This window comes from Marmota marmota, unplaced genomic scaffold (genome assembly GCF_001458135.2).
Source record: "Marmota marmota marmota unplaced genomic scaffold, marMar, whole genome shotgun sequence".
Lineage (NCBI taxonomy): Eukaryota > Metazoa > Chordata > Mammalia > Rodentia > Sciuridae > Marmota > Marmota marmota.
The window spans coordinates 20,018,395-20,046,132 of NW_026000082.1; the positions used below are offsets into that span (position 1 = coordinate 20,018,395).

Sequence of the window (27,738 nt, forward strand, 5' to 3'; positions counted from 1 at the left end):
AAAAAAAAAAAAACCTAAAAAATAAATATTAAAAATTCTCTCTCTCTCTCTCTCTCTCTCTCTCTCTCTCTCTCTCAAAAAAAAAAAAAAAAGAATATGGCGTGGAAATTAACACCACTTATGAGTTGAAAAATAGACAAGGCATTGAGGTTTTATAGTGTTGAAAAGGACCAAAACTAATGAAGACTAGACAAAAAAATTTTAGAGGATGAAAAATAAAGATGTTGGGCTCAGTGGTAGAAGATTTGTCTAGCATGTGTAAGGCCCCGAGCTCAAACCCTGGTACCACCAGAGAGAGAGAGAGAGAGAAAAGATGTTGACTTAATCATAATTGAATGGCTTCAATAATAAATGAGTATGAATATGTCACTGATTGGTTTTTTGGTCTTTAAACTAGAATATGCCGTGAAGGATTAAACATTTAAGGTAAGCACAGAATATCAGAAGATGGGCTGCAGTAATTTATGATGCATCATGATGTAAATACAGTAATCCCACTACTGGGTATAAATTAAAAAGAAGTGAAGTCAGTATGTTGAAGAGATATCTGACTTCTCCTGTTTATTGCAACATTTTTCATAATAGCCTTGATATAGAATCAACCTAAATGTCTATCAATGGATGAATGAATAAAGAAAATATGGCATATATGTATACACACGCACACAATGGGATGCTGTTGTTCAGTCATTAAAAAAAGAAAGAAATCCCACCATTTGTGACCACATGGATGAACTTGGAGAGTATTGTGTTAATTGAAATAAGCCAGGCACAGAAAAACATTATCTTACTCATATATGAAATCTTAAAAAGTGATCACATAGGGACTAGGGATGTGGCTCAAGCGATAACATGCTCGCCTGGCATGTGCAGGGCGCTGGGCCCGATCCTCAGCACCACATAAAAATAAAATAAAGATGTTGTGTCCACCGAAAACTTAAAAATAAATATTTAAAAAATTCTCTCTCTCTCTCTCTCTCTCTTTCTCCCCCCCTCCCTCCCTCCCTCCTCTCTCTCTTAAAAAAAAAAAAAAGTGATCACATAAAATAGTAGAATGATAGATACCAGAGGTTGAGGGAGATAGTAGTCAAAAGATATGAAATTTCAGTTAAAAATGAGGAATATATTTAAGAGATCTATTATACATCATGGTGACTATAGTTAATAATGTATTCTCCCCCCACCCCCTTGAGTTGAGGTCTTGCTATGTTGCCCAGGCTGACCATGAACTCTAGCGATCTTCCTGCCTGGGTCTCCTGAATAACTGGGACTACAGGCATTTGCCACCATGCCCAGCTATAATATATTGTATTCTTGAAAAATGCTAAGAGAGTAAATGTAAAGTGTTCTTACCACAAAAATTATTAGCTACATGAGGTAATATGTGTTAATTAGCTAGATTTAGTCATTCCATAATATATATATACTCCAAAACATGTTGTACATGGTAAATACATGTAAAATGTAAAAAAAAAAAATTAAAATGTAAGAGATTTTAAATTATGTTTTAAAAAGCATTATGGTATAATCTAAAAATCTATAATGAAAAAACTTCTGCTTATCCTGAAGATGAAAATTATATTGACAGATTCACTAAGATTTTGGTTCTAACATATATGTAGGTCTGATGAAACAACTCTGTTATGGCCTATATTTTTTAAAAATACACATTAACAGGGGCTGGGGTTGTGGCTTAGTGGTAGAGCACTTGCTTCACATGCATGAGGTACTGCAGGTTTCGATCCTCAGCACCACATAAAAATAAATAAATAAAATAAAGGTATTGTGTCCATCTACAACTAAAAAAAAAAATTTTTTTAAATGCACATTGACAGTGATTGATGGGCAAACACAAGAAGTTTTAAGAACAGTTAGCACAAGCTGAAAGTTTTTAGGATATGCCAAGGCAGCAGACACATAAAGCTAGGAAAGCCAGTTGCCAAAATGTTCCAAAAGGTGTTTATAGTTTGTTTATTTTTGTGTACAAAGATGCATGGTTAATCAGATATTTTAACTAGTTCAATAATATGTACCAGTAACATGATTTCATTGCACACAGCTGGAATGGATGAAAATTATGTAATTGGATTTATTATTTCTATTCTTCACATCCCCCTCTTGAACTTTTTGTGAAAATAACATTTGCACCGTTTACTTTGTGTGATTGCAACATCTATAATACCGCCTTGTGACCAAAACATTTTACTGCCAATGAAGAATATGTGTTTTTTATTTTTATACTCTATACTTGCAGCACTTGACTCTCAAGTCTTCCTAAAAGAGTTATTGCAGAAGCTTGGAAAGATGTTTCTTAATGATCCCACTTACATAGTTGTTGATATTTAGAATTATTGTTAAATATTTAACATACTTTGTTTGAATTAATTGAAAGTGAACCTACCTGTAGATATAGACTTTGAAAGGTTTTGTGTCACTAATGAGAAGATATGTAGTCTTATTACACTAGAAAGTGTATTTGCTAAATAAGTCATAGCTTTGCTGCTCAAAGTATGGTGAGAGAATCAGGAGTATCAATAGCATCTCCTGGAGCTGGATGGAAATGCAAATTCTCAGACCCAGCTCCTGAATTAGCATCTCTAGGGGTTTAGCCAAATAATCTGTTTTAACAAATTCTCCACATTACTATGTGATTACTGAAGTCATAGAAGCAGTGATTTAGAACAGCTGATATTTTAAAAAACACTGAATATCTTAAGTCACGTGCCTATTGTATAAATATCCTTGTATGATTAAAAAAATTGCTAAAATTGTGTTAACATGAATAAGCATAAGACCAGTAGTGATGATGATGATATGTAATACATATGGAAAAAAATCTCCATAAACTTCATACAGGGCAAATATGAAAACAGTTACTTGATCATAAATAATACACACTTATCAGTGAAAATAGATTATAGTTCTTTACTTAATTGAAGAGACTGCTTATGTAAAAATCCATATTAATGAGACATGACCTAGAACTATACTTTTTTAATTTTTAATTTTATTTATTTTTTGCCATACTGGGGATCAAACTCAGGACTTTGCACATTCTAGGCAAGCATTCTACCACTGAACTATACCACCCACCAGCGCTACACATAAAGGCCATCTATTGTATAATGTTGCTTCATCATTAAACCTATTCCTTGCCCAACTTGAGTGACCAGTTCTAATCTTCAGTGACAATAGTAATACTTATAAAACCTTTTTTCCACAAAACCAGAGGTCCTCAAGAAACCTGATGTAACAAATACTTATTGCAAGCTTAGTTTAAGGTTTTATTGAATATTTAGATTTATTATACTATCTTATTTATCATTTTACTACTATATGAATGTACTATCATGTAAATTTTGCTCCTCCATACTGTGAATATTCATATATTCCCTATGGAAATAGTAATGTGTTTAATTATGAGATGCTGCCCCAGACCCACAGAAAATATTACGTATGATACATACACAGATTATCTTTCTGAAATTTGAAAAATTCTAAGTCCCAAGACACATTCAAATGAATAAATAGAATAGTAGGCAATCAATCCCTAAAAAACAAATGACGAATGTCTTCTCTGATATAAGGGGGGTGACTCAAAATGGGATAGGGAAGAAGAACATGAGAAGAAGACTAACACTAAATAGGGAAGAGAGGTGGGAGGGAAAAAGAAGGAGAAGGGGAGTTGCACGGAAGATGGAAGGAGAACCTCATTATTATACAGAATACATATATGATGTAATGAGAAAGAGAAAAAAAAGTGTGTCACATTAGATTGGATAGAGAGAAAGGATGGGAGAGGAAGGGAGGAGTAAGGAGGATAGGAAGGGCAGCAGAATAGAACTGACAATATGATTGATGTATGTGCATTTCATGTATGTATTATATGTCAAAATTTTTCATTCTGCTGTCATGTATAACTAAAAAAAATAAAGAAAGAAAGAATTTTTAAAAAAGAATAGTAGGCAATAATGTAAAAGAATAAGAAGTTCTTTATGTATCAATATGATATAATCTCTGAGATCACATCTTAGAGATACATGATATGTGGGAAATAACATGCAAATCTTTGTCTATACTATGCTATTATTTGATTTTTTAAAAAATATTTATTTTTTAGTTGTACAAAATACCTTCATTTTGTTTATTTATTTTTATGTGGTGTTGAGGATCGAACCCAGAGCCCTGCACATGCTAGGTGAGAGCTCTACCGCCGAGCCACAACCTCAGCCCTATCATTTGATTTTTTAAGGAAGAGAAAATGATTTTCTTGTGGCTGGGATTGTGGCTCAGCGGTAGAGCGCTCGCCTAGCACATGCGAGGCCCTGGGTTCCATCCTCAGCACCACATAAAAATAAATAAATAAAGATATTGTGTCCAACTGAAAAATAAATATTTTTTAAAAAATGATTTTCTTAATATATATAGAATATATTGAAAAAATGCAAAAAAACCTGATAAAATTGATTGTATATAAAGTTAGATATGAGTGAACAAAGAACAAGTGTGGAAGAAAAAGAACTTTTATTTACCTTTTACACCTTTTGAATATTGAACCATGAGAATATTTAATTTTTTGTTTGTTTTTTTAAATTTTTTTAGTTGTAGATGGACACGACACCTTCAATTTTTTATTTTTATGTGGTGCTGAGGATCAAACCCAGTGCCCCACACATACAAGGCAAGCACTCTATCACTGAGCTATACAACTCCAGTCCAAGAATATTTAATTTTTGAAAAATTATAAATGTCAATAAAAACTTTGCAAATTGAAATGCAGAGAGAAAAAATGAATAAAAAGACTATCTGAGAACTGTGGGACAATTACAAATGGTATAACATATTCGGAGTGGCAATATGAAAAGGAAGAGAAAGGAGAAGTATTTGAAGTAATATTGGCTTTGAGTCTTCCAGTATTATGACAGACACCTAAATCCAAGAAGCTCACAGACACCAAACAGAATGAATAATAAAAATATTCTAGGTATATCATATTCAAAATACAGAAAAACAATGACAAAGAGAAACCCTTGAAAGAAACCATAGAATAAAACCATCTTGCCTATAGAGAAATAAGGGGGAAAAATACATCAGACTTCACAAACTATGCAAACAAGAAGAAAGTGGAGTGAAATATTTAAAGTATTGAAAGAAGAAATGATCAACTAGAATTTGGTATCCAAGTAAATGATTCTTTAAAAATAAAGTGAATCCAACTGTATGTTAAAAAGATCATGCATCAGAAGAAGTGAGGTCTATACCTGGAATGCATGGATAGTTATTACCATACAAAAATCAATTATGATACACTAGATTAACAGAATAAAGGATACAAAATCTCATGTTCATCTCAGTAGATACAGAAAAGGAATTTTCTAAAATTCAACATGGAACAGGAATTCTCATGAAACTAGGAATAGAAGGAAATTATCTCCACATAATAAAGCTCTATGTGAAAGATCCTTAGCAAAAGTACTACTCTTGCTCTTTCTATTCAATATAGCAATGACATCCTGGACAAAATAGTTAGGTAAGAAAAAGAAATAATGGTCATTTAAATCAGAAAGGACAAAGGTAAATTGTCAATTGTTTGCTAACAATATGATCTTACATATAGAAAACCTTAAAGATGTCATTTTTTAAAAACACAAAATTGTTATAATTAATCAATATATTCAGCAAGGTTATAGTATGCAAAATCAACATACAAAAATCAGTTGAATTTCTGAATACTAACAGTGAGCTACCAAAGGGAAATTTTTCCAATCATATTTATCATATAACACAAAAGAATAAAAGGCCTGGGAATAAACTGAGCAAAGGAAGTGAAATCCTTGTGCAGATAAGTGCTTAGGCATTACCTTCCCTCCCTGGAGTGCTCAGGAATACTGAGTTTGAAAGGAGAGATGGCATGTTCTTTTAACAATGAGTGATAAATTCACTATGATCAGATCTAAAAGTGAACAGATAATAGGGGGATATGGACAGATCAATAGGCCCTTGATGCTAAAGGATCTCATCTATCGTCCCTTGGTATCTGGGAAATTCTGGAACCCCCAAATGAACACCTAAATCCAAGGATGCTCAAATCTTATATAAGATGAAGTCATGGGCCAAGCACAATGGTGCACCCTCGTAGTCTCAGGTACTTAGGAGGCCTGAGTCGGGAGTACTGCTTGAACCCAGGAATTGAGGCCTGGCCAGGACAACATAGAAAAGGTGCTATCTCTTGGGGGAAGCAGGCAAAATAATGAGAGCCATCACATAATGATAAAGGAGTCAATTCATCTAGTGTCAACAATGGTGGTGAGGGTGTATGATATAATCTTCCATGTATCCTTAATGCTTGGGGATTAACCAGCATTATTAACGAAAAGCTGATAAGTTTGCCTAGTTCAGTGAAAGTGCAGATACCCTGTGGAATGCCCAGAAGGACCTAAAAGCCCTATGACTTCTGAGTTCTGGACTGTAGAAAATTTAAAAACTACAATATGATTAACCTTGAGGCTCTAGTTCATAATCCATGTATATGGACCATAGTTTGCTCTTCCTTAATATGGGATATGAGCTCACAGAATCAAAGTCCTGGCTTGATTTAATGCTTCCAGTATGAGCCCTTGAACAAATAAAATTAACTTAATGTAAAGAAAAATGAAAATGCACAAGATGCAGGCTGAAAAATTATTTGAAAAACATATCTGATAAAGGACTTGTATCCCAATATACAAATCAACTCTTAAAACTCAACAATGAGAAAATAACCCAAAACAATAGAGAGATATTGCTGCATAAGCTGTTAGAATGCTGCAATCCAAATGACACTAAATACTGGTAATATGTGGAGCAACAGGAACCCTTATTCATTGCTGGTGAGAATGCAAAATAGTACAACCATTTTGGAAGCTAGTTTGGCAGTTTTTTACAAAACTAAATATAATGTTACCATATGATCTAGCAGTCATGCTTCTATATATTTAGCCAAATGAGTTGAAAACTTATGTCCATACTAAAACCTGTACATGTTTATAGTATCTTTATTTATATTTTCCCAAAATTGGAGGCAGTCAAGATGTCCTTCAAAAGGTGCATTGATAAACAAAATGGGTATATCCATACAGTGGAATATTATTTAGCAATAAAAAGAAATGAACTTGGGATTGGTGTTGTGGCTCAGTGGTAGAGTGCTTGCCTAGCCTATGTGAGGCACTGGGTTCAATTTTGAACACAGAGTATAAATAAATGAATAAAATAAAGGTCCATCAACATCTAAAAAAATTTTTTTAAAGAAAAAAAAGAAATGAACTTTCCAGAGGGGGAGAGGTAAATGGTGGGAAGTGGTATTGGCCAAATTATATTGTTATATTGTGTGCACATATAAATATGTAACAAAAATTGTGTCATTGTTTACAATTGCAGTGTTCCAATTTTAAAAGGGGGGGAGGAGAACTATCAAGCCATGAAGAAAGACATGACGAACCTTAAATAACCTTAAATGTGCATTGCAATCTGAAAAGGTTACATGCTGAACAATTCCAGTTGTACATTCTGGAAAAGATAAAACTATGGAGACATTATAATTGCCAGAGGTTTGGGAGAAGGGGGAAGGTTTAAAAAGGTGAAGCACAGGAAACTTTGAAGGCAGTGAAACTTTTCTATGTGATACTGTAATTAATGGCAGGTACATGACATTATGAATTTGTCTGAACCATAGAATTAATATGATACAGAATGGACCATAACATAAAGACTTGAGTTAATATAATCAATATTGGTTCATCGCATCTATCACACTGTGTAAGATGTTAATAACAGGATGTATGGGAATTCTGTACTATCTGCTCAGTTTTCTGTAAATATAAAACTGGTCTAAAAAGTCTATTAATTTTAAAATCACTTTAAAAAAATAATAGAAGAATAAAGGAAATCTCTTCTATAATCCTGATACTCAAATATTAACTATTACAAGCCAGGTGCTCTGGTGTATGCCTGTAATTCCATCTACTCGGGAGGCCAATGCAGGAGGATCACAAGTTAGAGGCCAGCCTGGGCCAGGTCTTATCTCAAAAAATAAAAAGGGCTGGGGATGTAGCTCAGTAGTAGAGTGTCCCTGGGTTCCATCCCCAGTATTTAAAGAAAGAAAGGAAAAGATAATTATTATAAGACATTAGTATAAATAGTTCTGGAGATTTTCTATTTGTATTTATGCACATACACTACATACACACTGATATTTATCTTTTTTGTTAGAAAAATGGAATCATAGACTATTAACTATGCACAAATTGTTTATAATTTTCAAAACAATCCTGAAGGTTACAGTTCTCATTTTATAGAAATAGTAACTGAATTATTTAATGGCTATACCAGATTCAGTCCTCAGTGTATTTTACTCCAAAGCCTAAACTCATGCCTCTTTGACTTTATCAACAACTGCAAAGCAAATCATAAGACATAGTTTTGTTGTCTTTAGTTCACATATTTACCCTTCATAAGATACACTAATTTTTTATACTGCCTTCATGAAACAACCATTGTTTCATATGGTGATACAGTTCCTTAACTCCATGTACTAGTTCTTTGTATAGAATCTTTGTCTATAGAATAGGAAGTGTTCGCCTAGCTCCCCTTTTCTCCAGAAAAAGCAAATAGTGGCCAGGCACAGTAGCGCACACCTATAATCCCAGCAGCTCAGGAGGCTGAGGCAGGAAAATTTCAAGTTCAAAGCCAGCCTCAGCAACTTAGCAAGGCACTAAGCAACTCAGTGAGACTATAAATAAAATACAAAAATGGGCTTGGGATGTGGCTCAGTGGTTAAGTGCCCCTGAGTTCAGTCCCAGGTACCAAAAATATGTATTTATGTACATACACTACATACACACTGCTATTTATCTTTTTTGTTAGAAAAATGGAATCTAAAAGAAATCTAAAAGAAAAAAGAAAAGAAAAGAAAATAGTGGGATCCGCATAGCTAGGCATGGTGGTGCGTGCCTGTAATCACAGCAACTCAGGAGGCTGACATAGGAGGATCACAAGTTCAAGGCCAGCATTAGCAACTTAATAAAATAAAATAGGACTCAAAATAAATAGGAGTGGGTACATTGTTCAGTGGTAAAGCACACCTGGGTTCAATCCTCAGAACCACACACAAATACACACACACAAATGAACTGCATACTTTTTTTTATTATTTTGACAGTTATTTGGCTTCTGGCCACCTGTGTAAGAGGTTCTCAAAATTTAGGTGTTCAAGAAAATTGATTTTCAAAAAAAAAAAAAAAGAAAGAAAATTGTTTTTCATCTCTAAAAAGCCTAAGGATATAGTGGATGAAGAGTAGGGAAAGAGGAAAAGGTGTAAAGAAGTGAATTCATATGGATACCTAGATACAGAATGAGCTACCAGTGAGTTCATTGGAGACAGCTTGGCTACCCAGAAGGGATGGTATCATTCAGGAGCATTCTACAAATTGATATTTCAACCAGTATTTATTGTGATCAACTGGCTGCCTAGGGAAACTTTAAGGCAAACCTTATCAGTGCCCCTTCTCTCAACGCCTTCAGGGGATACTCTGAGACTCCGAACTATTCTGGAAGCAATACAGAAGCACATCCATTCTTCCTCCCTCATCTTTAAACTGGCCCAAGATGCATTCAAGATTGCTACTCCCACGGACAGTGGTACAGACAGCACCTTGCTCAACGTAGCCCTGGAGCTAGGATTACAGGTATGGGGTAGGAGTGATCTGTTCCCAGGCTTCTGGTATAGTGACAATTTGCAGAAGATAAGATCCCTAAGGGGCTGAATGTGGACCAAGTCTGGTTCTTTGTCCCCAGAACACAAATTCCAAGCTAGGCATAAAGCAAATTGGGTTGTAAACTGGGTTCCATTTTTAGGTTAAGGCCAGAAGTAGAATAGCTTTAGGCTGTAAGGGATCCCCACCTTCTCCCCACCTCTCCATTCTTCTGAGCCAAGCAAAGTATAGGAATTTTCTTTGTTTTGGGTTATTAGAGAAGCTTCTTATCTAAAGAGAGATGTCAAGCAGAAATTAAACCTGTCCATACTTACCAGGGGAAAGAGCACTGTTTCTTTTGTTTTCATTTTTTATATTTATATTTAGCTGTAGTTGGACACAATACATGTATTTTATTTATTTATTTTTATGTGGTGCTGAGGATTGAACCCAGGATCTTGCATGTGCCAGGCAAGCACTCTACCACTGAGCCACAACCACAGCTCGCAAGACCACTGTTTAAGGCACCAAAAAATATTTGCATGAATGAATGGCAAAAGGAAGTGGGGAGAAAGAGGTCATAATAGTCAGGCTTAGCCAACTAGATATGCTTCTTTTGTTCCCAGGTGATGCGGATGACCTTATCAACCCTTAACTGGAGGCGCAGGGAAATGGTACGATGGTTGGTGACCTGTGCTACAGAAGTGGGTGAGTCTCCTACCTCACTCTACCCCCAGGGAAATTTCTAGTACTCCTAGGGAAATTTTTAGGCCCAACTCTTGGGACAGGCTGATGAGCTGTCACATACCCATTCCTTGTGTCCTAGAAAAGGAGAGGCTGCTAATAGGAAAAAATGGCCTCTATTTAGTCAGTTCAAGCTCTGCCCTCACTGGTTGTACCATGTCCTGATGTCAGCAACACTTAATTATTTATTTATTTTGGGTACCAGGGATTGAACTCAGGGGCACTCAACCACTGAGCCACATCCCCAGCCCTATTTTGAATTTTATTTAGAGACAGGGTCTCACTGGGTTACTTAATGCCTCATTAAATTTTTGAGGCTGGCTTTGAACTCACAATTCTCCTGCCTCAGCCTCCCAAGCTGCTGGGATTATAGGCATGTGCCACTGTGCCTGTCTCAGCTGTACTTTAATCCTCAGAGACAAATCTGAATGATGCATTTTCAGCCCCCAATACTCAGGTGCTCCCTTAGGAGGTAGTGGTTCCAGTCCCTGCCATGCTTCTGAGAAACTTCAGACAACTTGGAGGCTTGGGATACCTTCTAGAGCCCAAAGCACCAGCACAAGAGTTTTACCTCCAGAGGCCCCACTTTAGGTAGAAACCCCAGGTGGACCTGCAACCCCTGCCTTGAGGCTTGCAAACCACAGGCTCTGTTGTTCTATCCATTGGAGGGGCTAAGAGCCTTGCAGAGACCTTTAACCCTCTGACCTGGGCAAGGAAGGGGTGGGAAGAGACCCCAAACAGGGTCTGGCCATCTGGGATGTTCCCCTTGCCCTGGTTTGCCTCAGATCATCTCAAGGCTGCTGTGGAGGAGGGAGAACTCATCTCTGCAGGCCAAGTTCAGACCCCAAATGGTAATCTGGGCAGACCTGCATCAGGACCTGGATGGCCACTGCTGAGCTCAGGCTCTCCCTGACAGGTGTGCAGGCCCTGGTGAGCATCTTGCAGAGCTGGTATACACTCTTCACCCCCACCGAGGCTACTAGTATTGTAGCTGCTACAGCTGTATCCCATACCACTATCCTGCGTCTCAGTCTTGATTACCCACAGCGGGAGGAACTGGCTAGTTGTGCTCGCACACTGGCCCTGCAGTGTGCTATGAAGGATCCACAGAGCTGTGCCCTGTCAGCCCTCACACTCTGTGAGAAAGACCACATCGCCTTTGAGGCAGCCTACCAGATTGCCATTGATGCTGCCGCTGGTGGTATGACCCATTCACAGCTGTTCACCATTGCCCGCTACATGGAGCTCCGTGGCTATCCGCTACGTGCCTTCAAGCTGGCCTCACTGGCCATGAGCCATCTTAACCTGGCCTATAACCAGGACACCCACCCGGCCATTAATGATGTGCTCTGGGCTTGTGCCCTCAGCCACTCGCTGGGCAAGAATGAGTTGGCAGCCCTCATCCCCCTAGTGGTGAAGAGTGTGCATTGTGCCACTGTGCTTTCAGACATCCTGCGGCGCTGCACAGTGACTGCACCTGGCCTGGCTGGCATCCCAGGCCGCCGCAGCTCTGGAAAGCTCATGTCAACTGACAAAGCTCCATTGCGCCAGCTGCTGGATGCCACCATCAATGCCTATATCAACACTACACACTCACGCCTGACACACATCAGCCCTCGCCACTATGGAGAGTTCATTGAGTTTCTGAGCAAGGCTCGGGAGACTTTCCTGCTGCCACAGGATGGCCACTTGCAATTTGCTCAGTTCATTGACAACCTCAAACAGATTTACAAAGGCAAGAAGAAGCTGATGCTGCTGGTTCGAGAGCGCTTTGGCTGAGAAAGCAGATAGCTTACTTCCAGGGCAGCCTGGGCATCCAGGTACCATCAAGTCAGGCCAAGGACACTGAAGCATTTGTCTACCCTGGGAGGACTCTGAGCACCTATGGCTGAGGCCAAAGGACCACAGGGCTAAGATTAGAAAGAGTCCAACTCTAGCCAATTTTTATGCCTTGGCAAACTTCTCACTACAGCCCACTGTTCCTGGAGGAGCTGGGCCCTGCAGATTGATCAGAAATCCCACAACATGCCACCTCACGCCCCTATATCCTGCGTGTCCTGGGCATTGGCCCTATCTCCCTTGGCAAACACAGACACTGTTCCGTCTCAGGGATTGCTTAACCAGAGAAACAGAAGCATTTATGGTACTGTAAATATTATAGTATATGTGTTGCCAATAATTGTAAAGTTGTAACTATTTATAATTCTGGTTCTGATTTGATGGGCACTTAAAGTAGCTGTGGGTGGGAGGATAGGCTTGTTTTCTGAGGAGACTCACAACCATTTCTCAGGTTTCCCTTGCAGAGTGTATGCTGTTAGCAATGGACAAGTAGGGGTGGCAGGGAGAAAAATGGCCAATTAAAATGAATTCCAAGCTTGTCTATGCAGAAACCCCAGCCTGTAAACAGGGCATCTGAAGTCCAGTGGTGGGTGAGGGAGAGGCCAATACTGGACTTAAGACTCTTGCTATGAGGACACTGATCTCTTGATCCTGCCTCACACAACCTCTCCAGGAGCCTGCTGGACACCTCAGTAACAAGTGCAGGGAGAAAGTGAAGGTCTGGGAAGCCATTTGAGCTCATAATATTCATCTACTCTGGTCACCTTTATGTTAGAGAGTATCTGGTTTCATCTCTAATTTGTGTATGTGATACATGTGTGCGTTGGACTGTGGGTTTGTGTGTTCACTGTTTCATTTGTGCATGTGTGAAAATACATAACTAAGTGTACTCATGTTTGCATGATTAGTATATGTGTGTATCTGGGCACATGAGTACAAGTTATAAATGACTGTGTCTGTGTGTGTATGCCTGCTGTTCATGGATCTGTGTGTCTTTATAAGTGTAACTGAGATATTTCTACATGGGTATGTCTGTATTCATGTTGGAAGATCTGCATGAATGTGTCCCTTCTTTTTCTGCCAGATCTCTCTTCCCCCTTCCTCTCAATCTCTCTCAACAACTGAACATTTGTTCCCATCTCTATGCACCTCCCTTCACCATTCTTTCTTGACAAACAAGCTTCTAAGCACCAGTGTCCCCTCTGTTCTAAGATTGGCTGCTTCAGCTCTACAATTCTCATCCATACGTGCTTTCTCCCCCTGCCTTTCTACCTCAAGCTTCCTCTGCCTGCTTTTGTCATAGTCCCAGCGGTCACTGATTTGGAGATTAAGGCTGGTATCCCTTGGCCTTTCCCTTTTCCATCAAGTGGGCAACCCTTATCTTAGCCCTAACTGACTTCCACAGTGTATCATGTTCCTGCTACCTTCCTGACCCTGGAGTTCAACCTGGAGTTATTATAGGAGGTAGCAAGAGCATTCAGAAGAGTCAATTGGATACCAGTGTCTTGGGTGTTTACTGTTTTTTGTGTCTTAGTTCCTGAGTTGGGATGGGGTTTGATAGGGAATGGGTGATATAGCTAGAGTGTGAACCAAGAACCTGTCTGCTTTATTTTCCTCTTGGAAAACTGTTTGTCATCTTTTTTATTCCAAACTGACCAGAAAGTTGTATTTGCTGTTTGTGGCTACTAAAGTCTTGCCCTCCAGCCAAGGGCCCCTACAACATCTCAGCCCAATGGGTTGGTAAACAAGAGAAGCCACTTCCATTTCTGTATCACGATTGCCCTTTTTTAGCAAGTGTGTGAATTCACAGTGCTTTTCTATGAATAAATCATGAATCACAGAAAAGATCATTTTTCTAAAAGTAGAACTTGTGTTCTCTCAATAAATGAGGCCCTTCTCTGCTTCTGCATTGCTCTAGCTGGGACAAGGAACTGTTTGGACCTAACAGGGATGTAGAAAATGACAAATGAAGAATTTCCTGCCACACAAGACTCCTCTGCAGAGTTCACAAGCACCTCAGAAGCTTGTCCTCAAAGGTGTCACCATGATGGGCAGGATCCCAAGATCCTGAGAAAATTAAAGGGTTTGCTCAGAAAATAATACAAAGCAACACTTGAGTGCCAGAGGGCCTTGTAGCTTCAGAGGCCTTCTTGCCTTGGTGTTGGCCTATTCTAAGGCTTAAATCCCAAACAGCTTAGCTTTGAGTCTTTGTCTTCCTCATCATTTAGTGTCAAAGCTGAGGGTTCCTTAGCTTCTCCCTCCTTACCTAGATTGCATCTTTCTTTCTTTCTAGGACTCCCTGAAGTGTTTTAGGCACTTCTGTGCCTCTCTTTGATCAGTATTCCCCTTCTTCCCCAGACACAAAGCCTATTAATTTGGGCTTTGTATGCTGTGGGTAACCCATCCCTTTCTATGCAGTGTCATAGTCCCAACTTCTAGGAAGCTTTACCCAACTCCTTGAAGTTGTGGGACTTGGATATATGAAGGCATAATGGTAGTGAGAACCCTAACTTTAAGTGCAATAGTCCATGTTCACTGATAACTGAGCCTTGAGACTTGTGGGAGGGGATACAGGGGAGGCTCCAGGGAAGGAAAGAACTGAAGATTAGAGCACAATCTCTCATAAGCAAAACCACATACTAGGGGTGGGGTTGTAGCTCAGTGATAGAGCTAGTTATATGTGAGGCACTGGGTTTGATTCTCAACACCACATATAAATAAAGGTCCACTGAAAACTAAAAAAAAAATAAATAAAAATAAAAAAACCACATACTAGACTTCAATTATGGAACTTTATTTTCCAGAAAACAATCATCCATATACTTAAGGGAAGAGGTATATATGCTTAATTCTGTCGAAGTAGACGTGAATGTCTGTGCACAGCATCCACAAAGGCCCCTACGTGTTCTGGGTCCATGTCAGGGTAAAGCCCATGGCCTAGGTTGGCAATGTAGCGTTTTGGCCCAAAGTCATCAAGCATCTGCTGCACCAATCGCCCAATCTCCTCCTGGGGGACCGAAAATAGGGAGATCTATAAGCCTCTGTCCTCCCTATGCCTAATAGTAACATACACACGTAGGCATGCTTTTACTTGGTGTTATTTTATCATTTAATCAATAAAATTTATCAGATATTGTATATGGGCCAGACACTAAGAAAAAACAAATGAACAACAGCAAAAATTCTTGCCTTTCACAGGCTTACGTTGTATGTATGGAGTAGAGAAGAGAGACAAATACATCAGACACATAATCACATAGCCATATCAGAGAGACAAACTTGTGCACCCATAGAGGCCCTGATTATTACCTCAGATGCATACAGGGCACAGGGGTCCAGATTGCCCTGCAGGGTCACCGACTTCCCCACACGTTCCCTAGAGGCAGAACCAGGAACACATTCTGGTGACTGCATACTTGGCAGCTTCCCACCGGCAACCCCTGCCTTAATCTCAAAGGTCCAACCTCTATCACTCACCGGGCTTTCTTTGGGGCCACTGTCCAGTCAAGCCCAACCACCTCATAGCCAGCCTGGGCCAGCTCCTCCAGGGCAAAATGCCCATCCTTAGCAAAGATGATCTGGAGGAAAAAGCGGATCTGAGATTACACTTAGGGCCTTGCTGTGCCCACTAACCTTTCTTGGATGCACTTCTGCTGCCCTCCTGTGGTCACTTCAGTCCATGCAAGACTTACCCTGAATACTCCACAGACCCACCTTTATTCAACCTATCCCAATCCTCACCATGGGCACAGGTGCCAGGCCTGCCTCCTGCAGCCTGGCTTTTACTCGCTTGGCCACATCACGGATATAGGGCAGTGCAAACTTGTTGAAGAGCTGTGGGCCAAGATGCCCTGCATGGGACTCAAAGAGCTGTAATGCCTATAGTTACAGGGTGGTGAAGAAAAATAAGAAAAAAAAAAAAAAGAAATACCTCAGGTTCCATATACAGAATGTGCATCATTTTCCCAGGTGACTAAGCCCTGATACTGCCTGAGCCTATAAACCCAGTTCCAGTCAAAAAGTTTGCCTTCTCCAGATCCCAATGCTAGCTTTGATTTTCACTCAAGAGTATTAAGCCCCCACCCTCACCCCAGGGTCAGGGTGGGCTTGGCTGCTCTAGCCAGATCAAGGCCAATATAAGATCCCTGCCCTCTCCAGTTCAGGAGACTATTGTTTTTTATTCTTATAGTCCAAACCCCAGCCTATTTGTCTCCCCCTCAGGACTCACCTGGGCACCAGCAGCTACTTGTCCTACTAGATATGGGACCAGAGCATCAGTGAGGATGCGAAGCAGCTGGTGACTGGCCTGAGGTCTTTGGTAGAGCCAGCGCTTGGACTGAGCCATAGTACTTGAGCTGCCACCCTCAACCATGTATGTCATCAGGGTCCACTGCAGAAGGATACAAAGATGTCACAGTGCAGAAGCCACACTGACACTTCCTTCCCTGTCTACACCAGATATGCCAGAGTCATACCCCAATCCCCTGCTTTTCCCATATTACCGGGGCACCAGCAAAGCCAATCAGTGGCACACGCCCAGCCAGCTGTTGTCGGGTAAGTGTGATAGCTTGGAACACATAGCCCAGCTCAGAGGTCACTACTTCTGGATCCCGTAGACGTTCTAGATCCCGCTCTTCTCTTAATGGCTCTGGGAAGCTGGGTCCTTTGCCAGGTACCATGGTCACCTCCATGCCCAATGCCTGGAGGGGGATAAAACAACTGGATCCCAGCCAGGTGCAGCAAAGTATACCTGTAATTCCAAAGACTTGGGAGGCTGAGATAGGAGGATCACAAGTTCAAGGCCAGCCTCAGCAATTTAGTGAGGCTCTCAGCAGCTTATTGAGACCTTGTCTCAAAAAGTCTGTTCTGTTCAGCCCATACCAGTAGGAAAGGAAATGGAGAATAAAACTCAGCTAAACTCATCTCTTTCAGTCTTAATTTTTCCCTCTATCCAGCTATGATATGTATTTATCTTGAATCTTGGCAGGACTAATAAGATTTCCAAGGAATCCTTTTCTTCCTTTCTCTTTTTTTTTTTTTTTTACACATTTCAGAATCGGGTTTAAGTGGGTACCTGGGGTACAACAAGGATGTCGGAGAAGATGATGGCAGCATCCAGAGGGAACCGACGCAGTGGCTGTAGGGAATGGAAACGAGTTGCTAGGTGGCAAGCTGTAGGCATAAATACCTCCCTCTGTGGACCCCTCACCTGCAAAGTCAGTTCACAACAGGCCTCAGGAGAGCGACAGGTGCTGAAAAAGTCCTGGGTAGCCCTGGTTTCCCTAAATTCTGCCGAGAGAAGGAAGACAGACCTCAACTTTCAGGCCTCCAGAATCCTCCCCTGTCTCCCCAGTTATCTAGAATTCTGGGCCCTGACCCTGACCTGGTAAGTAGCGGCCTGCCTGCCGCATGCACCAAACAGGAGTGTAGTCTGTTTCCTCTCCCCAGGCTGCTCGAAGGAACGTGTCATTCTTCAGCTCCGGAAAATTCTGAGATCTAGTGATCAGATGGGGTTGGGGGACGGAATCAATACGCTAAGCCGGTGGATGGTGAAAGCAAGGGTTCTTAAAGTCGATTCAATCGGGCACTGCTATCTACCTCCTCCAGACCAGCTAGCAAACTGTGGCTCCCCGCGCATTAGGCCTCCTCTCTGCCTATCAGGTGGTACACAGACTCAAGGGCCCGCGCTGGGGCCGCTTTCCTACACGTACTCCCAGCCCTCCCAAGCTCTAAAAGCCCAGTAAGAATAGTTTTGAGGGAAATGGTCACTAGACTAATGAATCTCCAGGCTGGGAAATAGTCAAAAAAGGAGCAGAATAGATGGTCCCAGAATAGAAATCCTAGTTAGAAGTTCTGGGGCATCCCCTAAGAGAATGTCTGGAGGACGCAGTCCATAAAACGGTCCCTGAAATGAAGGTCTCAGAAATCCCATAGTTGGGAGCATTCGGGATCCCAGCGACAGGAGTCCACAATGGGAGAACTCCAGGAATATGAGGGTATAGGGACAGATAACTGAGTTGGAAAATTCAGATCCCAAGTCTCGCTAGCCACCCCGCTTGCAGCATAGAACTCACCCCAAACCGTTCGCTTCCATGGTAAACTCAGTAACTGCGCGCAGAATCAACACACACATGAATTTGAGCCGGCCCCAGTCCAAGCTCCGCCCCTTCCTGAAGTAAACCAAGGGGTTCGCCATGTTGAAAACCACGTGATTGGGCTCCACTGACAGCTCTAGGGCTGCCCCGGCTGCTGCCTGGAGGACCCCAATCACTTTCACCGTAAAGTCCATTGTAGCGACGCAACAACAAAAGCCCAAAAGAACTCCATTGAAACTACTTTTTCAGGTAGGGTGAGGAATTTGTTCTCATGTGATGACCTCTAAGGTTAGCGCGCTGAGCAACACAGCCCCTGCTTTTAAGAACAAACTGCTCTTCCAGTCTGATGGGGAAACGGAAATTGGCAATCATATTATTATTATTATTATTTTAATATTTATTGTTTAGTTTTTTCGGCGGACACAACATCTTTATTTGTATGTGGTGTTGAGGATCGATCCAGGGCCGCACGCATGCCAGGCGAGCGCGCTACCGCTTGAGCCACATCCCCAGCCCCTGGCAATCATATTAAATAGAAAATGACTGTAAATATCCTGGGATTAGGAGTTGCAATCGATCCGGAATGACTTAAGCCTCCTGTCAGTGGTCAGGGAAGGCACCATTCTCCCAAATATGTTAATTACACCACCCAGGCGCATGCCTGTAATTCCAGCGGCTCAGCAGGCTGAGGCAGGAAGATTGAGAGCTCAAAACCAGCCTCAGCAATTTAGTGAGGCACTTATCAAGTTAGATCCTGTCTCTAAATAAAATATGTAAAAGGTCTGGGGATGTGGCTCAATGGTTGAGCACCTCTGGGTTCAATCCTCAGTACAAAAAAAAAAAAAAGAAAGAAAGCTGGGTGGGGAGAAAGGCTATTGTAATGATACAGGATAGATAGGGTAGTGACTTGAACTAGGGTAGGAGCATTGGAGATAAAATGATAGTAGCGATAGGAATGGAGAGAGGGAAATTGGTCAGGTAGAAACCACTAATCTTGGGTCTGGCTGGCTGGGTGGGAGGACACAGATGTACGTGTAATTGCATTGACCATCAGAGTTCTCAGGATTATACAGCAAAAGTGTAGGATGCGCTTAGTCTAGAACATACGGCGAAGGTTGGCCTAAGGCGGAGCAGGGCGTGGTGGGAAGCTCTGCTGTGGTCGCGGCTGGTGCTCCCAGGGCAGAATTACTCCTGGTGTCCCTCAGCTAGATCGCCATGGCAGGCCCTGGCCCGGGCGCGGCGCTAGAGTCCCCAAGGCAGCTGCTGGGTCGCGTGCGCTTCTTGGCGGAGGCAGCACGGAGCCTCCGCGCCGGGCGACCGCTGCCGGCAGCGCTGGCTTTCGTGCCGCGAGAGGTGCTGTACAAGCTTTACAAGGACCCGGCAGGACCGTCGCGCGTGATGCTGCCGGTGTGGGAGGCAGAGGGCCTAGGGCTGCGTGTGGGTGCCTCGGGCCCAGCCCCTGGAACCGCCTCTGGGCCCCTTCGTGCAGCCCGCGACAGCATCGAACTTCGGCGCGGCGCCTGTGTGCGCACCACGGGCGAGGAGCTATGCAACGGCCATGGTCTCTGGGTAAAACTGACCAAGGTAAGCTCTGGCCTACCCGAGGCTCCTCCAAAGATCTCCGCGTCCAGAAACGTCTCCGTTCCCCTTTCCTGCCCTATATTGAGCTGGCACTGTATTCGGCGCCCTTTACCCTGGGCTGGGCAGGGCGAGCAGCTGAGCAGTTCCCTGATGGCTGTCCCCATCTGGCGGTCCCTGCAGGAGCAGCTGGCGGAACACCTGGGTGACTGCGGACTGGACGAAGGCTGGCTGCTGGTATGCCGCCCAGCGGAGGGCGGGGCCCGCCTTGTACCCATCGACACTCCTGACCACCTCCAGCGGCAGCAGCAGCTCTTTGGCGTGGACTACCGACCAGTGCTCAGGTCCTGCACTTGAAGGGGCAGGGCTTGCTATAGGATATCGGGCAATGAGGGGCTGGGACCACCAACACATCCAGGGTGGGGATTGGCGGGGGAGGATTTTGAAATGGAGGTAACATTAAGAGCAGAAAGGAACAGGACCTGAGGGAGTTGGCATAGAGCTATGGAGGCAAGGAGCTAGAGCTCTGGAGAAGGTTCCAGATCCTGCTGGTGATATCCTGCTGTCCACTCATGCCTTCCCACCCACCCACCCTCAACTGTGTGCCCACAGATGGGAACAGGTGGTGGACCTGACATACTCACATCGCCTCGGATCAAGGCCTCAACCAGCGGAGGCATACACAGAAGCTGTACAAAGGCTACTGTGAGTGAGCTGTACCAGATGGGGAGGAGGGAGCTCCAAGTCTGGGCCCAGCCTAATTAGGGGCTTGGGGTTGCTTAGCTATGTGCCCCCAACATGGACCTACGAGTGCGACGAGGACCTGATCCACTTCTTGTATGACCACCTGGGCAAGGAGGATGAGAACCTGGGTAGCGTGAAGCAGTATGTGGAGAGCATAGACGTGTCCTCCTACACGGTGGGTGCTGGGACTCCTCCCTCTTGAGGCAAAATATAGTCGCATCCCTCAAGGTTAGATCCAGATTTCCCACCTCCAAACCAGGGCCACACTCAGTCCAGCTCCCCATCTTGGAAGTCCTATAGGAACCCCTAGACTCCCTCCTACCTTACCCTAATCATACCTTTACCCCATATCAGTTGCCCTTTTAGCCCATCTTCACTATGCTTTCTGTCTTCTGCTCCCTGTCCCAAAGCAGAAGTGAGGGTAACAGCTGACCCCACCACTCTGTCTCTCCTTAGGAGGAATTCAATGTGTCCTGCCTGACGGACAGCAATGCGGATACTTACTGGGAGAGTGATGGGTCCCAGTGCCAGCACTGGGTACGGCTTACTATGAAGAAGGGCACCATTGTCAAGTGAGTAGGCTCTGAGCAGACCTGGGTTGGGTGACTCATGTGCCTGTGGGTGCATAGAGACTCAGTGCACACTCTGACCCCCTTAGGAAGCTGCTACTCACAGTGGATACCACAGATGACAATTTTATGCCTAAGCGAGTGGTAGTCTATGGGGGCGAAGGGGACAACCTGAAGAAGTTGAGTGACGTGAGCATTGACGAGTGAGCAGGCCGGCCTGGGGTAGGAGGTGGGATGTGATTCTAGCAATGAGACCATCCAGCTTGGATGCTTAAACTTGGGTGGGATCCCAGCAATCCCTAAAGGCCTGAGGCATCGACTGTCTGAAGTGCCTCACACCCATCTCCTCAGGACCCTGATTGGGGATGTCTGCGTCTTGGAGGACATGACAGTCCACTTGCCAATCATCGAGATCCGCATTGTGGAGTGCCGAGGTGGGTCTAAAGACTATAAGGGAAAGGGACTGGGGAACAATATTGACCAAATTATATCATTATATCATGTATATGTACAAATATGTTACAAATCCCACTATTATGTATAATTATAATGCACCAATTTTTTTAAAAATGTGTAAAAAAAAAAAAAAGGAAAAGGAGCCCCTGGGTCTTGATATGGGCAAGCGAAGATGATGAGATGATGGCTGGACTAACTCCAGGATTTGAAGGTGTGGGGCCAGAGCCAAGCGAGAGGTATCATATAAACCTATGGCCTTAAAACCATAGGAGTGGTTGGACTCACCTAGAAGAGAAGTTGAGACATTCAAGCATGCCAGCATTATAGAGGTGCTAGCAAAGAACCAGGTGATAGAATAGGATCCCTAAGGTTCCAAGTCATAGGATGACAAAAGGCTGAGCATTAAGGAGCCATTCCCTGATCTCAGGGCCAAGAAGACAGCAAATTCAGTAAATGACCTCACCCTGATCCCTTGCCCAGATGATGGCATCGATGTTCGTCTTCGAGGGGTCAAGATCAAGTCATCAAGACAGCGGGAACTAGGGTTGAATGCAGACCTCTTCCAGCCAGCCAGTCTGGTGCGATATCCACGCCTAGAAGGCACTGATCCAGAAGTACTGTACCGTAGAGCTGTCCTCCTGCAGAGGTGACTGGTCCTGGGCCTGCAGGCCATTCCCTTCCCCCTTCCTTCAGCTTTGTGTGTCTGTGTGGATCAGGCCTCAGTTCTGCTCTAAAAGTCAGAGTAGCTCCTGACCCTACCTTCAGTCCCAATGTATGGAGAGTTGGGGAGTCTTACATCTATGCCAAACTCTTTAGCTGCCATTATCTTTATCCACCATCCCAGATTCATCAAGATCCTAGACAGTGTCCTGCACCACCTGGTGCCTGCATGGGACCACACACTGGGCACCTTCAGTGAGATTAAGGTGAGCTTGGTCAGTGGGCTCTCCTTTCCTGCTCTTACAGATTTCATTCTTCAACAGAGTTCCTAAGACCTACTGTAGGGAACCAAGAAGAAAGGCAGACACGAAAGATCAAAATTTAATGTTTGGGGGGATTTTCCCAGATGAGCATACAGAATGCACATGGGCTGGGGAGAAGAGGTGACAGCAGGGGCAGGGCAACTTGTGTGAAATGTGTGCACTAGCTACCAGCAGCTCCATATGACTCAAGAAAAGTATGCAGGTAGGTGTGAGGATGACGTGGGGATAAGGCTGGTAGGGGCTGGGCAGGAAGCAGGACCTAGCAGGTGAGGGCTCTGAGGGCCAGGCTATGAAGCAGGGACTTTGTCCCAGTCTATGGAGTCATTGGAAAAGTTTTAATTAAGGTAAAGACAATGTCAGATTTTTTGTTTTAGAAAGCTCCCCCTGGAGGCAAGGACAGGGAATGGACTGGGCTTGGAATGGAATGGAATGGTGAAATTGAGACCAGGGATAGAGGAAGTTTCCAGAGCCTGGAGAGAAGCTAACTGTCCATTGATCCTGTTCTGGCCACCTCTCCTCTTCAGCAAGTGAAGCAGTTCCTACTGCTGTCACGCCAGCGACCCAGCCTGGTGGCCCAGTGCTTGCGTGACTCAGAGAGCAGCAAGCCCAGCTTCATGCCACGCCTGTACATTAACCGTCGCCTTGCCATGGAACATCGTGCCTGCCCCTCTCGGGACCCTGCCTGCAAGAATGCAGTCTTTACCCAGGTCTGGACCACCTAGGGTTAGACTGAGGGAAGCTCAGTAAAAGGCCTATGGGCCCAAGCCTAGAGGGGCCTGAGCAAAGTCTTTGGGCAAGAAAGGACCAGGCCTTGACACAGACAACTCCCTCCCCTTTCCCTCCCCCCAGGTTTATGAAGGCCTCAAACCCTCTGACAAGTATGAAAAGCCCCTGGACTACAGGTATGGCATGAGGGTAAGGGACTTGGTCAGGGAACTGTGCACACATACACCCGCACACTGTTCCTGACACCCCTCACCATCACCACTCTGTAGCTCTTTTGCTGTCTCATGTCTGGCTGCTGAATCATAACCCAGTATAATAGAGATCTACCCCTACTAATAGATGGCCCATGCGCTATGACCAGTGGTGGGAGTGTAAATTCATTGCTGAAGGCATCATTGACCAAGGTAAGGCCTTGCAAAAGGAAGACAGGGGTCCGGCTTGTTGCCTTATTAGAGTTGTAGAGGCTTCTGGGGTCACCAGCTAATAAAGATAGGAAGCCTGCTTATAAACATATTCTAAGGACTGGGCTCTTGTGCCCGCTGAGAACATCTGTCATTTCAGGGGGTGGTTTCCGAGACAGCCTGGCAGATATGTCAGAAGAGCTGTGCCCTAGCTCTGCTGACACCCCTGTGCCTCTGCCCTTCTTTGTGCGCACAGCCAACCAGGTAATCTCCCACCCCCATAACCTCCACTCCCCCAGGTTTCTACCATTCCATCTCTGCAAACCTCTCAGGTGCCAGAATGAGCTAGAGAGAATAGAAGAGGGACTGAGCTACCCAGGAATGCCTTTGGGCAGACAGGGAAAGGAGAAGCTTTTGTACATTCAGAAGGGTCATACAGGGATCCCAAAGAGATTTTGGGGGAACTCTTTAAGGTGTTTAGGGCAATAAAGTGGGCTCCATTGCCTGCCATGCTGACAGCTCTATCTCTGGGGCAGGGCAACGGCACTGGTGAGGCCCGGGACATGTATGTACCCAATCCTTCCTGCCGAGATTTTGCCAAGTATGAGTGGATCGGACAACTGATGGGGGCTGCCCTTCGGGGTAAGGAGTTCCTGGTGAGTAGCCTGATCCACAGCACTATCAGATCAGCCTAGGTCCCTGGAAGGAAAAGCCAACAAACCTGTGCAGCTCAAGGTGAGAAGACAAACTATAGTGAGTGTTTGTGTACACAGGTCCTGGCTCTGCCTGGTTTTGTGTGGAAGCAGCTCTCTGGTGAGGAGGTGAGCTGGAGCAAGGACTTCCCAGCTGTGGACTCAGTGCTGGTGAGTAGGGACTAGACCAATGCCATTTCCTGCAGGATGTCTTCCTCAGCTTTCAAGGCTGGTTAGGCATTGTCTCCAGGCTTCCACAGCCTTGTACTGGCCCCCTCACTCCCAATTGCCTGTCTGGGGATTGCCTTGCCAGGCTGCCTCTCTACTTCCCTGTGAGCATCTTGAAGAAAGAACAGAGACTGCCTCCCTAATGAAATACTGATCTCCCTGCTTCTCCCCAACTCCCAGGTGAAGCTCCTGGAAGTGATGGAGGGAATGGACAAGGAGACATTTGAGTTCAAGTTTGGGAAGGAGCTAACATTTACCACCGTCTTGAGTGACCAAAAGGTGGTAGAACTGATCCCTGGGGGCACAGGCATCATAGTGGGATACGAGGACCGTTGTCGTTTCATCCAACTGGTGCAGAAGGCACGGCTAGAGGAGAGCAAGGAGCAGGTAGCAGCCAGGCACAACTACCCTCAGCCCCAGCCTCAAATACCCCAAACCCTTCCTGATAGGCCACTAGGACCAATCTTAAGAACTTTGGCCCCCACCATAACTCTGCCCCACACTCCTACTGATCAGAGGGGTAAAGAGATGCCCCCAAAGGAAGCTAAGAGTTGTGCCTTCTCTCCCAGCTAGGCCTTTCTCTCCTCCCCAGGTGGCGGCCATGCAGGCAGGTCTGCTGAAGGTGGTGCCGCAGGCTGTATTGGACTTGTTGACCTGGCAAGAGTTGGAGAAGAAGGTGTGTGGGGACCCAGAGGTCACTGTGGATGCTCTACGCAAGCTCAGTGAGTTCTAGATGCTGGAGCAGTGAAGCTCAGGGGATGGAGCTTAAGGACTAGACAGGGTGAAACCTAAGAATGAATTCTGACATTATCCCCTCCAGCTCGATTTGAGGACTTCGAGCCATCTGACACGCGGGTGCAGTATTTTTGGGAGGCGCTGAACAATTTCACCAATGGTCAGTGGAGGAGGGCAGAGTGATGCTTGTACTGGGACTCTGCTTATGGGATTCAGAATCAGGGTAGAAGCTGTAGAACCTCCCTCATTTCCTTCTCCTCCATCCAGAGGACCGGAGCCGCTTCCTGCGTTTTGTGACAGGCCGCAGCCGCCTGCCAGCACGGATCTACATCTACCCAGACAAGCTGGGGTGAGTGCAAGTACAGCAGAGACAGCCGGAGGTGCCCACCCTACACACACACACACACACACATACACTCACGTGCCCCTGCAAACCTCCTAATCTGTGGTCCCTCAACACCCCCAGATATGAGACCACAGATGCGCTGCCTGAGTCTTCCACCTGCTCTAGCACCCTCTTCCTACCACACTATGTCAGGTGGGTTTTCCTAGGCTCCAGCCTGGGGTGGCATCCTTGGTATGGGAGGACTTCTGGCAGTGAAATGCACAAACTGGAGCCCACTTGCCCTTGGGAGTGGTGGAGGGGCCCGACTGAGCCCTGCCTTACTCCCCACAGCGCCAAAGTATGCGAGGAGAAGCTCCGCTATGCCGCCTACAACTGTGTGGCCATCGACACTGACATGAGCCCCTGGGAGGAGTGAGGCATCCCTGCTCAGGCCCCATTGCCCTCACCTAGGAGAGCACACCTTCCCTTTCCAGTCTGGGTCCATGCTCCTGGTGAGAGCTGCCATGTTCCGGAAATCTTCAGTGAGCCCTGCTCATGTGTGGGGTTGGAGCAGGGGCGGTGACTTGACACTGGTGGTCCACCCCCGCAGAAACACAAGCCCTACTGTGCTGGGGCTTGCTTCCTGAGGTACTTAGCCTCTGTGAGAGGGACTCTTCCACAAGCCCAGCACAAGCTGCCAGGCCTGAGCTACTTGAAGGGGGCCACCCAGCTCCCCACCCCATGGATTTTACTTCCATTTTCAATTCCACCTATTTTTTTTTTTTTCCTTTTCTGGTTTCAGCCATGGCTCAATTTTTTAAAAACTTTAGAGGATGGTGTATGCCCCTCCCCAAGCAAAGAACCAAGGATGTATAGAAAATAATAGTCATCCTCTTTGGTCACCTATCCCAACAATAAAGCCAGGCTGATCATCTTCTCCCTCACATACTGGTCTTTTCCTCCTCACCCTCCATACCAGAGGTGAGATTTGTCCTTGCTCCAACCCAGTCTCAACTGACAAAAGTGCCACTGCCTTTCCTGGTTCAGAACCTACATCCACTCAGCAGCATTAAATCTTGACCACCACCTCATATTCATCACTTCTGTATCACCTCCAGCCTGAGTCCCCATCTGCTATTTTATCCCCAAGATTTTGCACAGGTTAAAGACCAGTTATGTCCTCTCTGAAATTTCAATAGTACCCCTTTACCCTACTCTAAAATGAAGTCTAGACTTTAAACTTGCTCCTAGGGCTATGCAAGCCCCTGTCTAGCCCTCCCTCCCTTGAGGGCCTCCGTGATACTCCTTCAAAAGAAGGGCTTGCACATGGGAAAATAGAATAAACAGATGAATTCATTTCTTCAAATGTGTTCTTGGAGCTCAAAGTCTGTTTATTGGGCTGTGTGCTAGGCTCATGGAGTACCTGGAAGATTGCTATGTCCTGGAAAAGCCTTCCTCAGGTAATCCCCTACTGGTAGCCAAGGAAATACATGCCTAGTTGGAGTGATGGGGCTTCTCAGTGACAGACATTACATCTGGAATGGATGGGGTAGGGAAATAAGGGCCCAGGAGTGTGTTGGGTGGCACTGCTGGCCTGGCATCTTCTAAGATAGTTGTAGTGATTTGGAAGTCCACTTCTGGAACCAAGTAGGGAGAAGAATGTCACATCAAAGAACAAATCCTTGGGATGACTGACAAACCAGCCAGTTGAGGATTTTGACAAACATGAAAGTAGCAACATCACTGCCAACTCTCACCTGCCTCCTGTATGCACTAAGGTGCAGAGACCCAGTGTGGGCACAGCATCCCACCGGGGGGCAGTCACAACCCTCAAGCACCATCCCTGGGACCCAGTGATCTGAGATAATACATTGTGAGACTGTGAGGAGGCAGTT

At 44.4% G+C, this 27,738-nt stretch overlaps 3 protein-coding genes across 9 annotated transcripts in view; 2 read left to right on the forward strand and 1 right to left on the reverse strand.

The window, feature by feature from the left end:
• Zswim5 (zinc finger SWIM-type containing 5) overlaps nucleotides 1-15,029 on the forward strand; it is a 189,010-nt gene extending 173,981 nt beyond the window's left edge. The window contains exons 12-14 of the mRNA XM_015485084.2: nucleotides 9,559-9,722; nucleotides 10,355-10,436; nucleotides 11,389-15,029. Coding sequence (XP_015340570.1) covers nucleotides 9,559-9,722; nucleotides 10,355-10,436; nucleotides 11,389-12,251 — 1,109 coding nt within the window. The 3' untranslated portion in view covers nucleotides 12,252-15,029. The remainder of the gene's footprint in view (nucleotides 1-9,558; nucleotides 9,723-10,354; nucleotides 10,437-11,388) is intronic.
• Nucleotides 15,030-15,084: 55 nt separating this feature from the next.
• On the reverse strand, nucleotides 15,085-18,524 carry Urod (uroporphyrinogen decarboxylase). 6 transcript variants are annotated; one of them, XM_048815493.1, is made up of 10 exons: nucleotides 18,386-18,524; nucleotides 17,695-17,807; nucleotides 17,521-17,600; nucleotides 17,386-17,448; nucleotides 16,787-17,011; nucleotides 16,540-16,701; nucleotides 16,053-16,190; nucleotides 15,789-15,889; nucleotides 15,621-15,687; nucleotides 15,085-15,318 (listed from the first exon to the last, which is right to left on the reverse strand). In XM_048815493.1, exons 1-10 carry the CDS (start codon nucleotides 18,505-18,507, stop codon nucleotides 15,157-15,159), a joined length of 1,233 nt encoding a protein of 410 aa, XP_048671450.1. In that variant the 5' UTR covers nucleotides 18,508-18,524; the 3' UTR covers nucleotides 15,085-15,156. The 6 variants fall into 6 exon arrangements, with proteins under 6 accessions (XP_048671450.1, XP_015340572.2, XP_048671451.1 ...); XM_015485086.2 differs by having other exon boundaries at nucleotides 16,814-17,011; nucleotides 18,386-18,523; XM_048815494.1 differs by lacking the exon at nucleotides 17,386-17,448.
• Nucleotides 18,525-19,278: 754 nt separating this feature from the next.
• Hectd3 (HECT domain E3 ubiquitin protein ligase 3) lies at nucleotides 19,279-27,209 on the forward strand. 2 transcript variants are annotated; one of them, XR_007352046.1, is made up of 21 exons: nucleotides 19,279-19,990; nucleotides 20,168-20,328; nucleotides 20,597-20,689; nucleotides 20,768-20,903; nucleotides 21,185-21,300; nucleotides 21,387-21,500; nucleotides 21,649-21,731; nucleotides 22,234-22,399; nucleotides 22,598-22,679; nucleotides 23,261-23,443; nucleotides 23,586-23,638; nucleotides 23,802-23,866; nucleotides 24,024-24,127; nucleotides 24,400-24,519; nucleotides 24,637-24,726; nucleotides 24,964-25,170; nucleotides 25,376-25,459; nucleotides 25,604-25,678; nucleotides 25,786-25,867; nucleotides 25,985-26,056; nucleotides 26,195-27,209. XR_007352046.1 is itself a non-coding variant. In XM_015485087.2 (21 exons), exons 1-21 carry the CDS (start codon nucleotides 19,622-19,624, stop codon nucleotides 26,277-26,279), a joined length of 2,586 nt encoding a protein of 861 aa, XP_015340573.1. In that variant the 5' UTR covers nucleotides 19,288-19,621; the 3' UTR covers nucleotides 26,280-27,209. The 2 variants fall into 2 exon arrangements, 1 of the variants encoding a protein (XP_015340573.1); XM_015485087.2 differs by having other exon boundaries at nucleotides 19,288-19,990; nucleotides 25,376-25,505.
• Nucleotides 27,210-27,738: the final 529 nt, after the last annotated feature.

What these genes read in the sequence shown, in the direction of transcription:
- Urod (XM_048815492.1), bottom strand. Translation starts at nt 18,507, where the DNA reads ATGGCGAACCCCTTGGTTTACTTCAGGAAGGGGCGGAGCTTGGACTGG. An exon ending in ACATCCTTGTTGTACCCCAG is followed by an intron (nt 17,012 to 17,385) that starts GTACCCACTTAA and finishes ATCCCCCTCCAG; the next exon opens with GCATTGGGCATGGAGGTGAC. An exon ending in GCCTGGCACCTGTGCCCATG is followed by an intron (nt 15,890 to 16,052) that starts GTGAGGATTGGG and finishes TTTTTCCTCCAG; the next exon opens with ATCATCTTTGCTAAGGATGG.
- Hectd3 (XM_015485087.2), top strand. Translation starts at nt 19,622, where the DNA reads ATGGCAGGCCCTGGCCCGGGCGCGGCGCTAGAGTCCCCAAGGCAGCTG. An exon ending in TTCGGGGTAAGGAGTTCCTG is followed by an intron (nt 24,520 to 24,636) that starts GTGAGTAGCCTG and finishes TTGTGTACACAG; the next exon opens with GTCCTGGCTCTGCCTGGTTT. An exon ending in TTCCTACCACACTATGTCAG is followed by an intron (nt 26,057 to 26,194) that starts GTGGGTTTTCCT and finishes TACTCCCCACAG; the next exon opens with CGCCAAAGTATGCGAGGAGA.